At 38.1% G+C, this 23,095-nt stretch overlaps 1 protein-coding gene across 1 annotated transcript in view; it reads left to right on the top strand.

Moving 5' to 3' along the window:
* PTBP1 (polypyrimidine tract binding protein 1) overlaps nucleotides 1-23,095 on the top strand; it is a 45,706-nt gene that overhangs the window by 16,559 nt on the left and 6,052 nt on the right. Inside the window, exons 3-13 of the mRNA XM_030540776.1 lie at nucleotides 6,178-6,253; nucleotides 7,500-7,672; nucleotides 9,001-9,147; nucleotides 12,338-12,508; nucleotides 14,234-14,344; nucleotides 14,740-14,914; nucleotides 15,988-16,062; nucleotides 17,766-17,914; nucleotides 20,658-20,691; nucleotides 21,195-21,287; nucleotides 21,938-22,154. Of these exons, the coding sequence (XP_030396636.1) occupies nucleotides 6,178-6,253; nucleotides 7,500-7,672; nucleotides 9,001-9,147; nucleotides 12,338-12,508; nucleotides 14,234-14,344; nucleotides 14,740-14,914; nucleotides 15,988-16,062; nucleotides 17,766-17,914; nucleotides 20,658-20,691; nucleotides 21,195-21,287; nucleotides 21,938-22,154 (1,421 nt within the window). The remainder of the gene's footprint in view (nucleotides 1-6,177; nucleotides 6,254-7,499; nucleotides 7,673-9,000; nucleotides 9,148-12,337; nucleotides 12,509-14,233; nucleotides 14,345-14,739; nucleotides 14,915-15,987; nucleotides 16,063-17,765; nucleotides 17,915-20,657; nucleotides 20,692-21,194; nucleotides 21,288-21,937; nucleotides 22,155-23,095) is intronic.

Raw genomic sequence — 23,095 nt, 5'->3', positions numbered from 1 at the left:
ATAGTGTTTAACTTGACCCACTAACTTATGTGAAAAATACTAATTGCCTTGTCTTTTACCTTGAGTTAACACACGCTTTTTTCTTAGTGAAGACAAGGCTTTGTCTTTATTTCACAAGAAGAGGGGAAATGGGAGCTGGCATTTGAGAATTAAAAACTATAATTTAGAATGTGTGTGAATGTTTATATATTTTATTCCACAGCAACTTCCACTTTTGGGAGTATAGACCTTCCCTTCCCAACATTTTGTGGAAAGAATTATTTGAAGTTATATTGTACAGCTAGACTACATGGTGTGTAGGTGCATTTTATTAGATAGCTGTGTGTGGTAGACAAAAGTAGGCTGCTGCCATAGAAAAACCCACAGACAGTATTTAATCTGTTAATATTTTATGATGTAGCTAATCATCAGTGATTTTTTTGGACTACAAAGACAAGGTATACAGCTACCCTGGACAAGACTTATCAGCATATTTAAATGCACCTGCTATGTTTTGTTTTCTGCAAACAAGAAGAAAAGTAATATTTCAATAGCTATAATAGAAAATATGAATTAATAGGAGTTCTTACACTAGCATTAACACCATTCCTCATGGTGTTCGGTTACTCTTCTGAAATACCAGGTGGGTAAGGGAGATGGCTTTCAGAAATTGCACTGCAAGATGAATAACGTAGTGTTACCTGTCATCATAAATGTTAACTTCAGTATCTGAAGAGCTTTTTGTGCAGAGATATAATCCTGGGCCTTTGGGAGAGTAGTCTGGGAACAAAATTGCAGGGTTCTTGTAAAAAGTGATGATGCAGCAATTAGAAGGGGAAGAATGCACTACAGTATAAGATCTACAGAAAGTAGGGCTGTTGGTTGATCGCAGTTTACTTTTCAGTTAATCGCATAAGTTATTACATTTAATCACACTGTTAAAATAATAGAATACCAATTGAAATTTATAATATTTTTGGGTGGTTTTTCTACATTTTCAAATACATAGATTTCAATTACAATACAGAATGCAAAGTGTACTGTGCTCACTTTATATTATTTTTGATTACAAAAATTTGCACTGTAAAAATGAGATTTTTCAATTCACCTCCTACAAGTACTGTAGTGCAATCTCCTTATCATGAAAGTGCAAGTTACAAATACATTTTTTGTTACATAACTGAACTCAAACAAAATGTAAAACTTTATAGAGCTGCAAGTCCACTCAGTCCTGCTGCTTGTTCTGCCAATTGCTAAGAGAAACAAGTTCATTTACATTTACAGGAGATAATGCTGCTCACTTAATTACAATGTCACCTGAAAGTGAGAACAGGCATTCCTATGATACTGTTGTAGCTGGCATTGCAAGATATTTACCCGCCAGATATGCTAAAGATTCATATGCCTCTTCATGTTTCGGCCATCATTCCAGAGAATATACTTCCATGCTGATGACACTTGTTTAAAAAATGTGTTAATGTTATAGCAGTCTCGGATGACCCAGCATGTTTGTTTTAAGAACACACTGCTGGTTTAATAAAACACAAAGACAGTACCAATGTGAGGAGGTTTCTAAAGATAGCTACAGCACTCAACCCAAGATTTAAGAATCTGAAACGTCTTCCCAAATCTGAAAGGGATGAGATGTAGAGCATGCTTTCAGAAGTCTTAAAAGAGCAACACTTTGCGTAAACTAGAGAACTCAAACCACCAAAAAAGAAAATCAACTTTCTGCTCGTGGCATTTGACTCAAACAATGAAAATGAACATGAGTTGGTTCACACTGCTTTGCATAGTTATCGAGTAGAACCCATCAGCATGGATGCATGTCCTCTGGAATGGTGGATGAAGCATGAAGGAACATATCAATGTGTGCAAAAAATTCATATCTTGCGAAGCGATGCCAGTGACAACAGTGTGATATAAACACCTTTTCTCACTTTCAAAGTGATACTGTAAATAAGCAGCAGGCAGCATTACCTTCTGCAGGTGTAAACAAACTTGTTTGTCTGAGCAATTGACTGAACAAGTAGTAGGACTGATTGGGACTTGTGGGCTTTAAAGTTTTACATTGTTTTATTTTTGATTGCAGTTTTTTGTCCATAATTGTACATTTGTAAGTTCAATTTCCATGATAGAGATTGCACTACAGTACTTGTGTGAGGTGAATTGAAAAATACATTCTTTTTTACAGTCCAAATATTTGTAATAAAAATAAATATAAAATGAGCACTGTACGCTTTGTATTCTTGTGGTGTAATTGAAATCAAAATATTTGAAAATGTAGAAAACATCCAAAAAAATTTAAATACATGGTATTCTATTGTTTGTTAGCGTGATTAATCGTGCAATTTTTTGTTATCGCTTGACAGCTCTAACAGGAAGTAAAAGAGGAATCAGTTTACTAAGCTTTTTTAGTTATTTTGTTTTTTAAAACACATGTAGACTTCTGAGTCTTCAGACATCCAGTATTAAGAATCACTCAATGCTGGCTCTTTAAGTATAAATTGCATTCCTTGGTTCCAAAACTTAAGAAATGGCTGAACCTTTTTGTTTAATGGCAAGAGACTTTAAAGAGCACCAAATTGGTTGGCTGGCTTCCTGAAGTTGCTTTTTGTGGAATAATATTACTAGTACAACTTGAAGCTTATGCATAGCATATCATGTGCTAAACTGAAAAAGGCCACTATTATTCCGAACAAATATATACACAATTATATGGGTACAGTAATTCTGTAAATTTCCCCATGTAGGCAAGACAGTGTAATTGTAGTTTTCCAGTCTCTTCAGTTCTCCCTCTTCATTAGCTCACATTTCCAGCTGGGAAGCTTACAAATAGGCTGCTGCTTCTTTTGGTGTAAAACGGTCTTCCCCCTCTACCTTCTGGCTCTTGTCACAGCAGGCATTTAGAATGTCTTGAAGATAAGAGGGGTGTAGATTTGTGAAGTTACATTTTGATTAAAGAAACCCTGAAGTGAGGAAAACTAGCCGCAGTAAGCATTTCTTGCTTATATACACTTGACATATATTTTTAAGTGCAAGAAGAAAATGGTGTAACTCTTCAAAGTAATACAAAAGCATCATTCAGGCTGGCAGATTTGGAGGAGCCAAATTTTTTCTGCCATAGTACAAATATTTTGTTTTTCCAGTTGATAGTTTCCTAAACTTATCTCCCACAGAGGGCTAGTAAGTGGCTTATTCTTCTAGTGTTTCTATAGATATCAAGAGGACTTACTGTGTGAGCAGAGCCAATTTCTGCATGCCATCAGCTTGATACTGGAGACTTCTGATTCCATAAAACCTTGCCTGGTCTGTAAATAGAAAATTTAGCAATCATGGTGATTTTTTTTCAAAGATACTTGGGTTAAAAGCTGGGATTTGCAAAGGCGTTTCAGGGAATGAGGCAGTCAACCTCCCTTGGAGATCTTGAAAATCCCAACCAAAAGTCTTTTTCTTTTTAAATAAATCTTATGAATGCCATCATAGATGGACACTTAAACAGTGAAATGTGAACCAAGATTATGCTGCTTTAGTTTGTATTGGACAATGAAAAGAAACTAATTAGGTGCACTTGTTAATAACCAGTTGCAATTTGACTCCTAGTTTCTCATGCACTAGCAATGTTGCAGTGTTTAGGTATAGCAGAGGAATGTTCCTGAGAAGAGATTTATTGGGATTTTTAAAATGTAATGGAACAACTTTATCTTAAGTTTTACAAAGGTTTATTATTTTTTTTAAACACCCTATAAATTTAAAATGGTGTAATACTTCAGTTCCAATTGCTGTGGTTCGGGGATTCCCAAACTTTTGCAAGATGGACTGCATCTTACTAGTGAAGTTGTTCTTAATGCAGTTTATTGATAGGAAACAACGAGAAATAATCTAGTGTATCTAGTCCACTCTCTGCAGACCCCAACAAAATGCTTTGCAGATCATCAATGATGCATAGACCACAAACTAGATCAGGTTCTCAAGTTATCTTGTGATGTTCACTAAAGTATTACATTTGGCTTTGGAAAGTAGTTAGCAAGTCGCCCAACAAGGTATTCAACACACAAAGATAAAATTTATTTAGAATATAACTCCAGTTCATTTTGAGCTTCTTGTATGACCTACTTTTTTAAACCTGCTCACAGATGCAGTGAGCAGAGTGCTTTTGTCTTTACACAGATACTGTTACTCCTTCAATTGTCACTAGATAGCTGCCATGTTGAGAGATTGTTTCTAGTAATTGGAGTGTGTGATGATAAAGGAGTATGGTTTCATTAAGATGTTGGAAAACAGAACAACTTCCCGTTTGATTGAGGCAGAGACTATAGAAGTAGATAAACCAAGTTCTCAGTTACCAGGGGAAGTTTTTGTTGTGCAGTAATTTCATGTGTGGATCAAGATAAAAAATAATTGACCTACAGCTAAAAAAAAAAGCCCTATTTGGTAATATCCAACTTACTTATTCTGAGTTTTCAAATCTCCTATATAATGTTTAGACTTCAGCGTTGAGACTGTTTTGCTGTGTAGCACTAACTTAAATTAAAATTAAAGAGATGATTAGCTTGTTCTAAAACTACATACATCAATATGAATATAAGCCAGACTGATAGTTAATGAGTTTGAGATTATATGCAGTTTTGCTTTTTTCTTCATAGTAAAAATAGTGTGACCAGCCAATGCTGTTTAAGATTGGCCTTGATCAACAGAAGTAAACTAGGTGGTTGAATCATTTGAATACTTACACAGTCACTGTCAACTGTGTCACAGATCTGTCTGGTTTCTCTGAGGATGTTCTTTTGACTGTTGATCCCAAGGTATTGGGAGATAAAGTACCAGACTGTTCAGTATTGTAATTGCATTAGGGTCAAGGGTCAGAATTGTCATAGTTGTGATCCGTGAAAAATGTGGAATTTTTAACTGTCTCCGTTAAATTTACAGTAGCAATCAGAAGTTTGTCTATGTAGTCTCACTGGTAGAAACGCAATTTCTGTTAATGAAAGCAACAGTAGTTTGTATCCAAACTGATTTTAAAGATTAGCTCTAGAAAGAAAATGTGTATGTTGTCTCATATAGAAATGTAACTTTACAATGAGTTACTCAGAAGCTGCAGGTTGTGCCACCTTTATGTTCATTGGATAGTTACTTGCTCAACAAGTAGCCCTGCTGATTGCACAGTACCTTATGCCTTGAGTAGTCCCACTGAAAAGTGATGGTATCAGTCTGGCCCAGTGCTTTGGTAATAAATATTGTCTGTATTTCAAATAGTTTAGTCTGTTCAGCATTTTTATTAGACTAAACTTGTGCATTATCCACACTTATTTAATATGGAAATTTGGGTGCTCTTTGTTCCACTCTAAACTCTAGCTCCTGAGATACAAATTAAAGGACTTAAAAAGTAAGATGGCAGACAAAGGGCCACAATACTTTTTGCTGAAATTGTACATGTGGACTCGGATATCTGGAGATAATTTAATAAAATAAAACATCCCTTAGGCTTATAATAGGACAATATCAAATAAATGGCAAAAACTATCTGGGGAAAGACTTGTAGCATTGCATTTTCAGTTCCTGATCTGTCTTTGTAACCCATATCTTCTCCTTGCCACTGAAAAACATGCATCATATGTCTTTAGCAGAACCTCACAGTGTGTGTGACTTAATGTCATACAATAGTGTTTTTAGATGGCGTGGTTTTAGACCTTATAAGTAAGGGTTTAACTAGCAGTAGCATTTAGAGCTTTTTGACTTGTTCTTTGTAACCTAAGGCAAATATTAGGAAGGGTGGGATAGTTTAATATTGCTGCCAGGGTGACTGGAATATTGTTGTTTTTTTAAACTAAAGAGTGGATGAAAATCTTGTCTGGTATAGGCAATTCTGCCACTAGAGTTTCAGTGCCTGTTATCCTGATAGCTCAGGAAGGTATGCAGTCAGGAGGTTTTTATTCCTGGTGGTCTTCACACTTTACTCCCCCCCCCCCCACACACACACACCAAATTTATGTAGCTCTACACATTTGTGTGACTTAAAATTACATACAGGTGAATGAAAGGCCAAGTAGATCTACTGTCAAAGTATTTTCACTTACACACTTCTGCTTGGTTTCTCTACCATCTTAATTTCTAAATTGTCCTCCTGTTCTCAAAGTACCTGAATAGAATTTAGAAAAATGCTGTCAACTTACCCTTTTCCATCTTTTTCTTTTCCAGCGGGGATCTGACGAGCTTTTCTCTACTTGTGTTACTAACGGACCCTTTATCATGAGCAGCAACTCTGCTTCTGCAGGTAAAATTGCTAGCAAAAAAGTATAGCAACCCACGATGAGTATTGAAGGTACAATTAGCAGGGCTACTTTATTCCACTTGCTCTTGGTTTAAAATCTCTGCTTTCATTCTCACTGCTTGTTCTGGTTAGGGTTTGTGTAAGATTACACAAAATATCTGACTAGCTGCTGTCCTACATCCTTAAAAGGCCCAGCAGCTTAAACAAAATTGGTATCACAGGACAACTGCTAAAATGGCCCTTTCAGGGATTAGACCACACAGTTCATAGTATAAATCTCTGCAGTTAAGCATAAATTGATCCTTAGGTTGATTTTGGACATACACCTCTACCTCGATATAACACTGTCCTCGGGAGCCAAAAAATCTTACCGCATTATAGGTGAAACCACGTATCGAACTTGCTTTGATCCACCAGAGTGCGCAGCCTCTCTCCTTCTCTTCCCCCCCCCTCCCCCCGGAGCGCTGCTTTACTGTGTTGTATCCGAATTCGTGTTTTATCGGGTCACGTTATATTGAAGTAGAAGTGTATATAGTCACCATGATGGGTATTACTGCGCAAGGCTGTTTCAATATGGAGGTGAGGTCATAATCCTGCTCTAGAAAAACTCATTAGTATTTGAGTGCAGAATGCTGCATTTCATGGTTTGCTTTATTTGCCTCAAATTCTGCAACTTTGAGCTAACACAATCCTCCAGAATTATCTTATGTTCTGCTTAACTTCTGGTCTTTCTGCCAAGCTATATCATCTAGTGTATGTTAGTATACAGCTAACAATGTATGGCTAGCAATCGGATGATGCAGAATCCAGCTGAGCTAAGATGAAGTCTAGAGTTGCCATATGTTTGCTTTTTGATATTGCCTATTTAAGGCATGAGCCCCCTCAAAAAGCAGCTTCACCACCAATAATACTAGTCAAAGTGAAAAGGACAAAGCAGACTAAGTGTCTCAAACCTCAGAAGAAATAAGGGCTGTGACATGCTGTAAACAAATGGTAAAATGGCCACTTGAGAGTTAACTTGTGATTCCATTGCTGCTAAGTCACTCAGCTCACTTATATAATTTGAAAAAATGAGTAGAACCATGTGTCTTCTTATTTGGGTTGCCTTAGACTGAGCATGGAATTTCTCTTAATTTGGTGAGTTGGAAACTGAATGTGGGAGGCAAAATGCAAGACAGTGGTAACCTGATGCCCTGTCTCAGATCATCTGGAACTGTAACAACCAACAATGCTTGTTCGTTCTTTTCAGCTAATGGAAACGACAGCAAAAAATTCAAAGGTGACAGTAGAAGTGCGGGGGTCCCTTCGCGAGTAATCCACGTCCGTAAACTCCCCAGTGACGTCACAGAGGCAGAAGTCATATCTTTGGGATTACCTTTTGGCAAAGTCACCAATCTTCTAATGCTGAAAGGAAAAAATCAGGTACTGTCCCAAAAGTTGTAAGTGGGGATTTTATGGGAGATTTGATTGAAACCATTGTCATGGCATCAGCAAATAAGATGTATGTTGCAAATACAGCTTTCACAACTGCCAGATAATAGTTACTGAGTTCAGATACATTTTTTGTTTCAAGATGATTTTAATTTAAGAGCTATTAAAAAACACCGCCTTTCTGATTTCAGGCACTTCAAACACTGCTTGCATGCAGTCACGTCTCTATATTATAATTGATTGTAAAATACAAAGCAGGAGAGTAGTTTAGACAGGACTGATGTGAGCCAGCTCTTAGTCATGCTGACCCAGTAGCCTCTTTGGACTTCTAACTTTTGAAGTTAAAGGAGGCCTAAAAATGTAACGAATAGTCAAAGCCAAGCCCTGGTTGGACAATGTAGTAGGTTAGTGCTAACATGGTGACCAGGAAATCCATTGTGGATTATAAATTGGAAAGCAAAGAAGCAAACAGTTTTACAGTTACTGTATCACATGAAATACTTTTATACTTGAAAAAAATCAGAGAATAAAATGTGGATCTTTTAATTTGATATTTATACTGTATATCATAAAAGTAATGACTCACTGCAGCACATCTGCATCTTTGTTGGAAGTAGTATGAGATCATAAGAATAAGCAGATTTGAAGATTAGCAGAGAATTAGTGAGGTTCTATGTTACATGTGTTAATACGTAGTTCATGTGGTTTCATGCAACAATCAGTTATTGTTTAGTTAAATGCTATTTTTAAAAAGCGGGCGATTTTAGCTAGTAAATTAAAAATATAAATCAGGCCTTACTCTTGTATATCTACAAATGAAAAAAAGTGAAAGTAGGCTCAAATCTGGGGTAATGCTTCAGTCTGAGCTAGTGTCACTGTCACAGTTTTGGCGCTGTCAGAATTGATGTTCTCTTCAGTCTGATTACTGAAATTCTTTTGCAAACTGTTTTTATAGCAGATCTGTTGCCAGAAATTGCAATCTGAAGTCCTAAAAATGAGACCCAAGCAAATGAAGCTGATATTTGTAACTGCATAGTGAACTCTCACTTGTTTTAACAAGAGACAAACCATATTGAAAACAAGACTTAGTTGAAAACTTCTTGCAATTCTGTTGTACAAGCAAGTGGCCTTGAAAGCTTGCATGTAAACACAGACTCCGAACACACTACTGCTGTACATCTTCCTGAGTCTCACTTAATATTCTGTATAGAAGACCTTCCATTGATCACATCATGGTACCAGTCAGCATTCAAATTGTCACCTTAATGTAAGCAGCTCTGCTAATAACAGGGACATGTCGCATTTGTGATCCTATGCAGGCTTTCATAGAAATGAATACTGAGGAAGCAGCCAACACCATGGTAAGTTACTACACCACAGTCACTCCAGTCCTTCGAAGCCAGCCCATCTACATTCAGTTCTCCAACCACAAGGAACTCAAAACAGACAACTCTCCAAACCAAGCAGTGAGTAGTAATTATTTTTATTGTCCTTCAGTAACAACTGCCTAGCACATAAAGATAGATACTTAAATATTGACAAATTTAAGTGCTTTCATACAAATGCCAGAAGTCTAAATACTAAGATGGGTGAACTTGAGTGCTTGATATTAAATGAGGATAAAACTTGGAACAATGATAATCAACAGGACATGGTAATACATGGGTACAAAATATATAGGAATGACAGTAGGTCATGCTGGTGGGGAAGTGGCACTGTATGTGAAAGAAAGCATAGTCAAATACAGTGTAAAAAACTTAAATGAATCAAACTGTACCATAGAGACTTTCTGGATAGAAATTCTATGCTTGATTGATTTAAGAGTATAGCAATAGGAGTAGACAACCATCCGTCTGACCAGAATGGTGATAGTGATTGTTGTTAGGGGTATTAGAGAGGCTACAAAAACAGAAAAACCAATAATGGGGTGATTTCAACTGTCCCCATATTGACTGGGTACATGCTGCCTCAGGATGGGATGCAGAGACACAATTTCTAGACCACATTAATGTCTACTTCTTGGAGCAGCTAATCCTGGAACCCACAACAGGGGAGGTAATTCTTGGTTTAGCCCGAAGTGACGCACAGAATCTGGTCCAAGATATGAATATAGCTGAACTGCTCAGTAATTGCAAACATAATGTAATTAAATTTAAGCTTCCTGGTAGAGAGAGAAATATAAAAAGCTTTTAACTTCAAAAAAGGGGAACTACACAAAAACGAGTAAGTTAGTTAAAAGGAACAGTCATGAATGAAATGCCTGCAAGCTGCATGGAAACTTTAAGCACCATAATAGAAGCTTAAACTAAATGTTTTCTCTCCTCCTTCCTCCCCCCACCCCCCCCCAAAAATAAAAAAACAAAGAGGACCAAACAAATGCCATCATGGCTAAGCAATAGAGTAAAAGAAGAGGTTAGAGACAGTCTTCCTTTAAAAAATTGGAAGTCAGAGCCTACTGAGGAATATAGAAAGGAACATAAACTCCAGCAAATAAAGTGTAAACATATAATTAGTTAGGCCAAAAAAGAACTTGAGATTTAGCAAAAGACACACAAACAGGAAAAAATTTTAAGAACATCAGAAGCAGGAAGCCTGCCAGACAGTGGGGCCACTGGGTGATTGAAGTGCTAAAGGAGCACTCCAGGAAGACAAGGCTCTTGAGGAGAAGCCAGATGAATTCTTTGCATTGATCTTCGCTGCAGAGAATGACTAGTAACAGAATGGCAGGTGAAATTCAGCATTGCTAAATGCAGAGTAATGCACACTGGAAAACATAATCCCAGTTAGTCCCCATCCTTTAGTACGTATAAGTTAGCTGTTATCACTCAAGAAAGATCTTGGAGTCATTGTGGATAGTTTTTAAATGTCTGCTCAGGCTGCAGCTGCAGTCAAAATAATGAACAATGTTAAGAACGGTTAGGAAAGGGCTAGATAAGGCAATAAGTATCGTAATGTCACTATATAAATCCATGGTATGTCTGCACCCTGAATACTGCATGCAGTTCTAGTTGCACATTTAAAAATATATATATATATATATTAGAATTGGAAAAAACACAAGGAAGGGCAACATAAATGATTAAGGGTGAGGAACAACTTCCATTTGAGGAGAGATTAAAAAGAATAGGACTGTTGAGCATGGAAAAGACATTACAGGTGAAGATATGATAGAGGCCTATAAAATCATGACTGGTATGGAGAAAGTAAATAAGGAAGTGCTGTTTACCCCTTCACATAATGCAAGGACCAAAGGTCACCCAGTGACATTAATAGACAGCAGGTTTAAAACAAACAAGGAAATATTCCTTGGCACAATGTGAATCTCGTTGCCAGGGGATGTCATAAAGGCCAAAATCATAGCTTAGTTCAAAAAAAAATTAGATAAGTTCCTGGAGGATAAATCCATCAATGGTTATTAGCCAAGATGGTCAGAGATGTAATCCCATTTCTAGGTGTCCCTAAATCTCTGACTGCCAGAAGCTGGGACTGGATGACAGGGATGGATCATTTGAACTTGTCCTGTTTTGGTCATTCCCTCTGAAGCATCTGGCATGGACCACTGTCAGAAGCCAGGATATTGGGCTAGATGCACCATTGGTCTGATTCAGTATGGCCATTCTTATGTTAAGTAAAGTGAACATAGATGTGATTCTGAGAGCCCAGGTATCTGAAATAGTAATGTTGTGCCTATTCCAATTTCCAGCGTGTTCTATAAATAGTCTCAGAACAGGAACCCCAAAGAGACTCTCCATTTTATGAAAGTATTTTTTTTCAAGTTTCTTTTAACTTCACTGTCCTTAAAACATCAAGGATTTGTAAACTTGTTTGAACTTCTTAAATAGTTAAAGGTTTCTCATTAATCATTGTTTTCAGTTTCTATAGCTTCTCAAAATCTCAGCTCTGACTTGCCAGTTGTATTTCTTTACAGCAGAAGACACTTGCAAACACCATAACTAGGAGCCTTAATTCTTGTTTAATTCTCAGTCCTGGGGATGAGGGAGTATTCTTTGCACATTTAGAAGGGTAAAGCCCCAGTGTGTTGTTACTTTTAGGATAGTTCTGTCTCCATGCCTTTTTCTGGTTTCCTCACTCCTGTTACATGTGTTTCTAGCATGACCCTAATAACAGTTATAAAATGAAATGTATAATGTTACTGGTGCTGCTTGTTTGGCATGGATCCAAGTAATGATGCTAGTAATCCAGACTCTTCATCTAGGGCGTGGGTGTGCTCAGTCTGAAGTTCTTTATAACAACACAGACCTGGCATCAACAAATGTTGAACAAGATCACTTGGTTTAAGCTTTTGGGAGGGTTGGTGGAGGGGAAGCAATCACTGGTAACGGGATCATAGCAAGGATTAACTCTAGCTGTCTTTTCCTGTAAGCAGTTCATGCGTGTGAACGTCTAGTTTGCATTTTTATGTTGCAATGCTCTTGGCTCTGAAGTGTGCAGCCACTGCCAGAAACTTTGAAATGTACTGATACACGAACAGGCTCTTAGTTATAAGTTTCCTTATACAAACTCCTAGACTCCGGTTGTGGTGATCAGTGTTGTGTTCTATGGTAGTTTCCAAGTGGGGAACTTGCAACAAAAAAATTACACTTGAGTACTTCTACCTGCAGTATTATTAACCGGACAGGATGTTTCTTTGCACAGCGGGCCCAGGCAGCTCTGCAAGCAGTGAACTCTGTTCAGTCTGGAAACCTGGCACTGTCAGCCTCTGCTGCTGCAGTGGATGCAGGAATGGCAATGGCAGGTCAGAGCCCTGTCTTGAGGATCATTGTGGAAAATCTCTTCTATCCTGTCACTCTGGATGTCCTGCATCAGGTGAGCTCATGCTCAAATTTCCTCTTTCAGATCAATGTGGAAGAAATGGCAACAGCAGTTCGTATGGAGCAGTGTTGCTTTATCCAAAACCACCTTCATGTGATCATCCCTTCAATTTTTTTCTCTTTTGTCTGAGGTTAAGTCCTTGCATCCCGGAATGTTTACATCTGTAAAGCACTGTCTGCCTTTACAGTGATACATAAATGTGTTTTAGCAGTGTAAAACACAAAAGCATCTCTGAGAATCCAGATAAATTGTTGACTGGCACATCAAAATTTTCACATTGCCAGCTGTTTTTAAAGCTGAATAGTCAATGACAAAGTAATAGCACTTCCTATAGTATCCCCTCATTTTTAATTGCCAAGTCACATTCACAGTATTGGATTGCATTGCATTAATTTGCTAGTGTTCACTCCCCACCTGAAATCTAGTCCTGTGAAGTCTGAGGTGATAGGAGTGCAAGACTTGTGGTCCAATAAACACACGAGCATCCTTCATGCAGTGAAGCAAAAAATAAGGAATACAGAATAGGTCAAAAATTCTGTCTAGGAAAATTTTGAAGTATAGGCAGTGGTAAGGCAGACTACACTCGGCAAAACTGTCTCAATGAGACTACTGGTAAAGTTAGGGAGTTTGTCAGTGAAATAGTGTCATGGCTTAAACCAGGAAACTTTAGTTGATGGACATTACATACAATGCTAGTAAAATGTGCCACATTTAAATTCTTATAGATGCTGTCAACCATAACACAAACTAGTGTAGCACAAGTGCAACAAAAGCATACATTTAAAATAGAAACTTAAAATTTTACTTTTGTGCAACTAAACCAGGCTAATTTCTTTAATTGCAAAGGACACCAGGGACAATAATTTTGCTCTGTTCAGTGTCTCTTCAGTTTAAAATGCAAAGCTTGATTTTTGTATGTAAAGCATCCTCTTCCTTCAAACACTTATTCAGAAATACACTAAGTGCAAATACTAAAACACATGCTTTAACTGCACAATTATCCAGCTAGAAGGTGAGTTTAAAGTAATTTTGAGAAGAGCGCCACTTCAAAATAGTAGCTGGTCATGATTCAGACACACAGGGAAAGGACCTAATCATATCTTTTAAAAGGTAGCTAGTTATGAATGCATAATTTTCTCACATTGGTAAGCATGCGTGCAGTGGCAAGTACAAACTGTCACAGATGTTTCTATTAGTTGGAGGAAGCATTCGGGTCTTTTTTTTGAAGAATGCATATTAAACTATTTGCCATACATGGTATTAGTCACCTTGACTTCAAGACAAAGATGCAAATTAAAGTTACCAGTTTTTTAACTGAACAAAACAGGAAAGTGGCTTTGCTTAAAAATCTTTAACTCCAGTGGAAGTAAATAACTCTTCAGGGAAACTACTAAAATATTTCTCTTAGCAGAGTTTCAGCATTGTCATACTAAAGTTTTTTACACAGGAAAGCTAAAATCATGCATAATACAGCTTTGGAAATTCAAATTCAGTAAGCCTTTGCAGAGATGCACAAGCCATTCATTAAACAGAATCAGAACATAATTGAGCAATATGTTTTAACACCCGGTTTCCTAAGTTACTTTTCCATTCTGATCTTAATAAAAACTAGATGAAAAGATGAAAGTGGCTTTATTTGCAGTTTCTTATTGTGAAAAGCAGAGGTACAAAGAGAAAACTATTAGAAACATGAGATGATATGCAAACTTTATCTTGCAGATTTTTTCCAAGTTTGGCACAGTGCTGAAAATAATTACATTCACCAAGAACAACCAGTTCCAGGCCCTGTTACAATATGCTGACCCTGTGAGTGCTCAGCATGCCAAACTGGTGAGTACACTGGCATCTCCACACATCTAAACTCCTTAAGGGATGACTTGTAAAAGAGGGTTTCAACAGATCTAGGAACAGCTGTGTCTTGCTTCTGTCGCATGGAAATGTTCATAATAGTACAGGGTCAAATCCTGCTCTTACACATGTGCAACTGTTTCACTGAGGTTTTCTGTGTAATTGGGAGAGAATTTCACCAATAAGTGCATGGAAAGTGAAATTTTAAGTGTCAGGATATTGTTAAATAATTTTATAGCATGTTATCTAAGCAAGCTATTTGCTCTTATTCTCACAGCTTTAAGATGTCTGAATAACTATCCAGGCTAATCAGATTTGTTCTTTAGCATAAAGGTACCTTTGACAAGGTAAAAGAGCTCTGGTTTGTTTTTCTGCAGTCTTTAGATGGGCAGAATATCTACAATGCCTGTTGCACATTGCGCATTGACTTCTCCAAACTCACAAGCCTCAATGTTAAATACAACAATGATAAGAGCAGAGATTACACACGACCAGATTTACCTTCTGGGGATAGCCAGCCCTCTCTTGATCAAACCATGGCAGCTGCTTTTGGTAAGAAAGCCCCTCTAATAATATATTGACTTCTTCCTAAAAGTCTGCGTATTGTGGGCTTCAACATTTAGAACTTGAGTCAAGTAGTGAAGGTCTGAGTGTTGACACCTCACAAATCGTAATTGCTCATTGCACTGTTGATTCAAACCACTTTCTGTACAGAATGAGATGTTGTTCCCTGAATAACAATAAGTATCAATCTTTAGTGGAGTACATCTGGTTCCTCCTTTTCATTTCATAATTACCACCTCTATAGTGAAATTAACTGTTGGCTCTGAAACCGCATTTTGCAAAGCGGAAAGTTGGCAGTAACCCATTAATGCATTTTTAGCAACAGCTCCTTACTTCCATTCAGAAGAGTTACCCCTGTAGACAGTATTTGTCTTTTTTTTCCTGCCGGTTCGATTTGTTTGGTAACCAAGACTTCTGTCTAAAGTTGGATTTACTGCTTAACCAACAGATTATTCTGCATTGGATCGGTCAATTTAATCTCCATTTAGTCTCTTTGGTGGCATATAAGTCTTAAGATAATAACATGGAACACTAATATGGTTGTACTCTTTATTTTACCATGCATCTTTGATAAGTCATCTTGCTTCCATTTACCAAGAATCCTTGCAGATGCTTGTCCATTTGCTGTGCCATTAGTGCCACCTGGTGGTCTGTCAATGATTTGGAGTGACTGGAGTTACTAGTTATATCCCTGGCTCCTTGAGAATGGTGTCATACTGAAATTGATATGACATAGGAAAAAGTAGTAGCCTTTTCAAAAGTACAAGGTAGATAGAACAGTTTTTTATTTGCTGCTTCAAAGCAGGAAAGTGTCTTCAAAACTAAACTTGGAATAGGAAACTGGTTCTTGGCATTCAATGGTGACACTCTTAAAAGAAACATTTAGTAGCTTCATTTGGTTTTAGAGACCGTTCTTATTTTGTGATCTGTCTAGGATCTTAGTCTGTAGTCCGTTACATGCATTTCAAGACGTGACTATACAGACTGGCTGTCTGAAGTGGGGTTGTCTTGTCTATTGGAATTAAATTGATAGACTTACTGTCTTACTCTTTCTTTCACAGGAGCTCCAGGAATAATTTCTGCCTCTCCGTATGCAGGAGCTGGCTTTCCTCCTGCCTTTGCAATTCCTCAAGCAGGTACTATATTCCAAACATTAAACTTGAATTCCTTAGGTTCCTTGCAAATGCTGGCCATTGCTAGAGCAGTGCCTTTTTAAACATTTGGTCACTGAACAGCCACTTCAACCCAAGTTGTCTTAAGATCATTAGATTAGAAAAATAAATATTAATTCCCTCTGAACTGTTAAGTCTGTGTGCTGATTACAGGATATGGAATGAGTTGGTCCTGTAATAAGTAGACAAAATAGGGAAATGGAAGATACTGAAGTCCTTGAATCCATCTACATGGACAAGTGTGGCTGTAGTAAATGAAGTAATCAACATAGTGGGAGAGGAAAGAAGCCAAGACACACATAGTAGTCATGAGTAGTATTTGAAAGTAACGATAATTACATCTGTTTCTGAAGTCTGTACCAAGTGTAGCAAATTTGGTATGTTAGTGGCACTAGAATTTTAACTTTATAGCACTTAACACGGAAGCTGCTTCTGAAACTGGAAACTACTTTCCATTCTGTTTTAATACTTTTAATTGAATAAAGATTTAATATTTAAACTTAAGTGTGGTAAATAGCCCTATGAACTTCAGGGATCATTGCAGATATCAAAATGATGCATATATGACTGATGTGCCAGTTTTAATAAATGTCATTCTCAAACCCTTCTCAGTTTTTGGGTAGTAAATACTTGTATTGAACTTCAAATAGTAGGCTAAGCACTAGGTTGGCTCCTTTTTACTATAGTAAACTATGGAATGAGTTACCAATAAACTGTAGAAACAGCATAGCTAAATGAAATTTGAGACGTCTATGGGCAAATGTAGTCATGAACCAGGTGGTCTGTTGGCCATCAATTCCTCTTTAATGTGTCATCCCTCTAAGGAGGTTGTACATGTGCCCCATAGATGATGATCATCATTTATGAAAGAAATCAACCAGTAGCTCTATCAGTGCTTAAAGATTGAAAGCGCTAAATTGAAAGGAATCTGTGCTGCAAAAAAACCTAAAAACCTCGACAGTCTCAGAGCCTGGGTCAGCTGTCCCTGGCTCCAAAATCTGGTGAGGGGGGTTGGTCTCAGAGCTCAGGCTCCAGCCTGAGGGAGAACATCTCTATTTTTAGCTTTGTAGCACAAGCCCAAGTCAGTCGACCCAGGCACTGAGACTTGCTTCTACACCGGTTTTTTTCAGTATAGATGTAGCTTTAGAGATGTATGTTTGATATTGTGAGCATCGCGTACCTACAAAGAGCACCATAGAAATGTCTGTACATAAAATTAATCCTTTCTCAGATTGAGTAATGCATAACTGGTAGGAGTGTATATTTGTTTTCATTGCATGCATGGTAACCGAATGAAGCACTTGTGGCATGCATTGGTTGGAGTAGTGTTACAAATGCACTGCTTGTAGTACCTTTCCTGCACCCACAGAATTGAGGCTTTGCACTCATAAAGTTCTGCAGCCTGTGGAACATGTAAGATATTAAAACCAGCCAGATCGCATCCAGAGGCATCTGTCATGCAGCTGGCACCACAAGAGAGCGAAATAAACTGTTAGAAGAACCGATGACTATTTCCTTCTTAGTTGTATCAGAATTGGAGGCACTTGTCATTGTTAGAGTAAATGCTTTTGGACTGTGATTGGTGGATTTGAAGTGCTCCCTTCTAGTGCAGCAGACAGAGTACATGCTGTTAATTTCTTTACTGGCTAATATTCTTTAATTTCCAGGCTTGTCAGTTCCAAATGTTCATGGAGCACTTGCTCCTTTGGCTATCCCATCAGCAGCAGCTGCAGCGGCTGCAGCAGGACGGATGGGCATTCCCGGCCTCACTGGGGCAGGGAACTCCGTTCTGCTGGTTAGCAATCTGAACCCTGAGGTTAGTGGAGTTGTAATTTCACTTTTTTTCTCCTTCCAGTTACCTCTGCTTTCACTTTCTGAACACTTAAGATTGTGGTGGAACTTACTGAAAGTGAAATCTTAAACCGTGTCCTAAAGGAAACGGCAAAACTAGAAAAGCAGATCAATACTCTAGCCACTAAAAGGGAAATGGGAAGGTCTATCTTTTAAATTGAAATCTTCGCTCTTCCTTGGTTGATAGCCAAGGGTGTTGCCTGTCTGCTGTGGTCCCGTAAAGCTACAGAGTGTGTCCCTCCCTTGTTTTTTTTACAATCTCCCACCCACTCCCATGGATCTTGTGTGATTTGGGTCACAGAATAGCAAAGTCCCTCCCTTCCTTCCTTGGCATGTTCTAATTTTATACATTAATTCAAAACTACAGAGAGAGTTCATTCTGCCCTTTACTCTTTCTGTTTAATGTCTTGACCCCCGCCAGCTTGGCTTCATTGTACCTCTGCAGTGTTCCCTCTGCCATGTGCTCGCACATGTATTTTTTTCCTTTCCAAGATTCCTTGAAGTTTTTCTTTATTTATGCTCTTAACTCACAAATTTACATTTTCAATTCCATTTACCTTTTCTCACAGTTGAAAATTTGTTTTTTTTAATGAAGGCAAGTAAAATTGGAACAATCCTTCTAATAAAAAAGGATGAAATATAAAATCATTTGATAAGAATTAAATGTATTTCTATTAAGTCAGCTTTTGGCTGCTTGTTGGATTGAAAGTGTAGACTATATTTCAGTTTGTGTGCATTAGAAAATAAGTCTTTACTGCCTGAAAAATAATGCTTTACTATATCTGGTAAGACTGCCCATAAAACTTAATTCCTACTATGTGTAATTATAAAACTTTTATCAGTCATGTCAAAGTAACTGTAAAACTTCTTTTGCTTCAAAAGGGAAGTCTGGATGAGATAAGGAATAATCAAGATATTTAATTCATTGATTAACAAATTTAATCTATCAAATTTCAGACTTTTCTTTTCACCTGACTATCATTACTGTTTTCTTCAGGGCATGAGATAATGCCAATGGTGCTCTTAGGGTGCTCTGATTACAGGCTAGATATTGTCCCTAGAGTGGAAATTCTTGTTATGATGCTTCAGGAGTTAACAGTGACTTCCTAAACAAAACAAATGGAGAGCCACTTAACTGGCAAAGGGCTGGCATTATAATTTTCAGATCAATATCGTGAAATTAGATGCACTTTGATTCCAGATATTATGTGCTATGCTCAGGTGTCAATGACAGGCACAGCAGAATCCATTTTTCTGTATAGGCATTTAAAATTTGGAATTTTGATTAGTGTTTTGTAAACTGATTAGGCTTCTAAAGAGCCATTTCTGAACAGTGTGAACAAATGTTTTTGCCTGAATGTAGGAATTAATCAATTACATCATGCCTTGCATTTTTGATGGCCTCTTCACTATCCATCCAGCTTGTCTTTGGGTTAGAGAGACTTTGATACCTATAGTAAACTAACAGACTTAAACTTTTTTCACTGCTTGTATAATCAGTATTTTAGAAACTTACCTATGCAACAACTAGATAGTTAAGAGACCGTATTTCCCTGGAGTGACTCTTCCTCTAGTAATGTGTGAAATTTCTTTTTAAATCCTAAGAGCTAAAGTGGGATAGGTAGGGAGAAGTCCAGATTTCTCCCATTTGCATTGTTTCTATGTTTATTGTAGACTGAGAGCTGGTGTTTGCCTGCAGGTTGAATTATCATTGCCCTGGGAGGACAGGCTCCTCCTGCTTACTGCCCTTGCTGATTAGTATTTGCACACTGACCTCTGCAGTAAGATACTTGCTTCATTAATGTGTTGAGTATGTGGAAATCTCCTTCCCCTCCAGTACCTGTGGTGGTGTCCCCTTACAGCAGACACTTCTCCTTTAGCAATTCATTCTGATATATAGTTAGTGGTGCAGCAGTTATTCCAGTTAATCTTTGGCTTTGGAAGCAATGATTCATGTCGAGACTGCTCTCCTTTAGTTTAGTTTAGTTGCAGTGAAGTGTGCAACACGAATCATGTCCACTAAACATTCCTCTGTTAAGCAGATACTTCAGAGTGTTGTCATGCTGTTTTCAGTTTGACGGTTAGTACAGGTTTCATTCTCTCTTAGAGGCCAAAAAAGTCTTGAATCATTCCTTTGAGGAGGGCAGTTGGGATATCATTAATGTTACCTTTCTAGAAGTCACTCCGCATTGATACTGTCTCTTACCTTCTATGTATATCTTAAGTAAAAATGCTTTTCTTTATCATTGTGTTCCACTAGGTAAAACCTATTAACTATTCCTATAAAACAAATATTGTATGTAGAAATCTGTAAATCTGACTGATGGAACACTACATATTCCTTATGTATTTACTGACCTGTGTTTTTTGCTACTTTTTCTTTTCTCCCCCATCCCTGAATTTTTTTTCTTCCCCTGATCCGGAATTTCTTTGCCAACTGACTGCACGGTACTTCTGCTTCCTGTTGTTGCTTGAAACAAAAAAAAATAAAATAAAATCCCCCCTCCAAAAAACCCTGCTCTTCGGAAACCAACCTGCCCTTCAATATTAACCATCTTGAAAACTTCATCATCCATCAACCAATTTCGCCATTTCCTGCGGGGACTCTGCCCTTCCTCGTTGTGGACGATTTGTGCAACCTCGCTCTCCCCTTCGATTCCTTACCTCTTCCCTGTCCCTCCGCTGCCTTGCTCTGCTGTTCTCTAAAGAGAGTTACACCCCAATGCCTCTTTATTCTTTTCGGTATGTTATTATTCACACTTTTTATTACCTTGTTTTTCATTTATTTGAGATTACTTTTTTGATACTTCAAAAATGTACAGTTTGCAGTTTGCCATTTTTGAATGCGTAATTTCATTCTTTTACATTGTTACATAGTTTGCCGTTTAGTTTAGTTTGCCTTTATTTTTATGTTCAGTTATGCATGGTTTATTGCTTTGCATGTCTTTTTATAAGAGTTTAAAATTTGTGGTAGCATGCTAAATTGTCCAGTTCAATTCTTTGGCAGTTAAATTTTTTTCTTTTTGCTGAAACCCAGTATCTATTTTCTTTATTGTATTGTTCCATTATTATTCTGCTGTGTGTAAGTTTCTCCCCCTAAGTAGAGCAGAATAAATAAACTTGGTTGGAATGAGATCAATCTGGTTGTGGATGATTTTGGTGTTGAATTGATTTGTTATAAACTTGGATGAGACTTTTCTTTTCCTGCCTAAAGACTTTTTTCCTTGTCTCCTCACTTTCTGAAGGAGTCTATGGTGATGTGCAAAGGGTGAAGATCTTATTTAATAAGAAGGAGAATGCCTTAGTTCAAATGGCTGACGGAAACCAGGCCCAGCTTGGTAAGCATGTTCTGTTGCATCACTCTGGTAGCATAGAATATCCAGGTTGGAATGGACCTCAGGTCATCTAGTCCAATCCCCTGCTCAAAGCAGGACCAATCCCCAGACAGATTTTTGCCCCAGATCCCTAAATGGTCCCCTCAAGGATTGAACTCACAACCCTGGGTTTAGCAGGCCAATGCTCAAACCACTGAGCTATCCCTCCCCTTGACTTCTTGTTGCAGTCTTTCATAGCACTGCTGCTTGTTTAAAGGTTTAACATCCAACAAAGGACCATATTGTTATGGCAGTCAAGTTAGCAATAAATCAAAATACCTCCTCCATGGAAGAGTGATAGTCAATACTAATGTTGCTCTTCAGAAGGTGCAGAATAAGTATCCATGCGCTGAACTGCTTGCCTACATAATAGGCTGGGGTTTGGTGTTGCACTCAAGTAGATATTCTTATGCTGGACAATCTGCTAATTGTAAAACGAGAATGGGCAAAGCCTATAAAAAGATGCAGGTTAATAAATAGTAGTAATGATAGGTGTCTTGGTGTTTGGACAGTCTGTATAGGGAAGTGGATTTGATTGGAATTCTAGGTTTGGGTTAAATGCCAGCCTTAACTAGTCGTCTTGTTCCCTTATGCTATTTTTTTAACTGTTGTAGCGATGAGTCACTTAAATGGTCAGAAGCTTAATGGGAAACCCATCCGTATCACCCTGTCCAAGCATCAGACAGTACAGCTTCCCCGTGAGGGACAGGAAGACCAAGGATTGACTAAAGACTATGGAAACTCTCCTCTACATCGTTTCAAGAAACCAGGCTCCAAAAACTTCCAGAATATCTTCCCGCCTTCTGCTACCCTTCACCTCTCCAATATCCCGTAAGTACCCATGTGAGGAATGTACATATGCTCTGAAAAAGGGACACGCGTTGCAAGTGAAGAGGGTATTGGGTACCAGGTTCTGTGGAGATTAATATAAGATCGGCATTCTCTAGGTGTAGCTAAGTTTGACCACACTCATCTTAAAACGGGGACAGTCAGCTCTTGCGCATGCCTAACTTGCATTGTGTCAGCTCGTCTAGATTTCCCCACAGCAGTTCTAGTTCTGAGGGCCATTTCTTTCAGAAACCTGAAGGCACCAGCTGTCCAAGTTGGTCCCCTTAGTCATCAGTCCTGGAGTAGATTTGTGCTTCTATGGTCTTTTAGAAAATAATTTGATATTGGTAGCACTTCTTAGTGATTTGCACATATCCATTCTACTTCAGGTGTGTATGCATCCAGTGAACTTGAGTCAGATATTTTTTCCCCAATAGTACCCTTGGAGTGGCACATGCTCCGCTCCCTCTTCTGCCTCGCATTGCTGCTTGGTAGTATAAAAGGCAGAACTACCCCCACCCCCCTCTCAGTTCCTTCTTACCATATGTGACAGTTGAAACATTCTACCTTGCTTCTGTTTCCCTCTTTTTTAGCATTTCTATTTTATATAGTTGATACTCGTTAATAGTTGATAGTCCTAAACTAGTGATTTCCTTTTTGTACTAGTGTACTTAGTGTACACTCCTGGTTCTTGCCTGTTCGAAGTACCAACGCACCGTGTCATGGTATGCTTTGGTCCCCAGGCTTCAAATCTTGAGATGCAAGAGGCTGATGCCTAAAGTATCTAGGAGAAGCACACATCAGGGCAGGGGCCACATCTGCACCTTATACTTTAAGCCCAGAAGTAAAAAGGGCTAGACAGTCACACTAAAGCACCTCTTCATGGAAGGAGTCCATGTTCCCATCTTCATAACCTTTCCCTTTGGGGTGGGCATCAGATGCCT

The sequence above is a fragment of the Gopherus evgoodei genome, chromosome 22, assembly GCF_007399415.2.
Source record: "Gopherus evgoodei ecotype Sinaloan lineage chromosome 22, rGopEvg1_v1.p, whole genome shotgun sequence".
NCBI classification, from domain to species: Eukaryota; Metazoa; Chordata; order Testudines; family Testudinidae; genus Gopherus; species Gopherus evgoodei.
The sequence above is the reverse complement of the archived record's forward strand: the minus strand, read 5'-3'. Positions and strand labels throughout refer to the sequence as shown.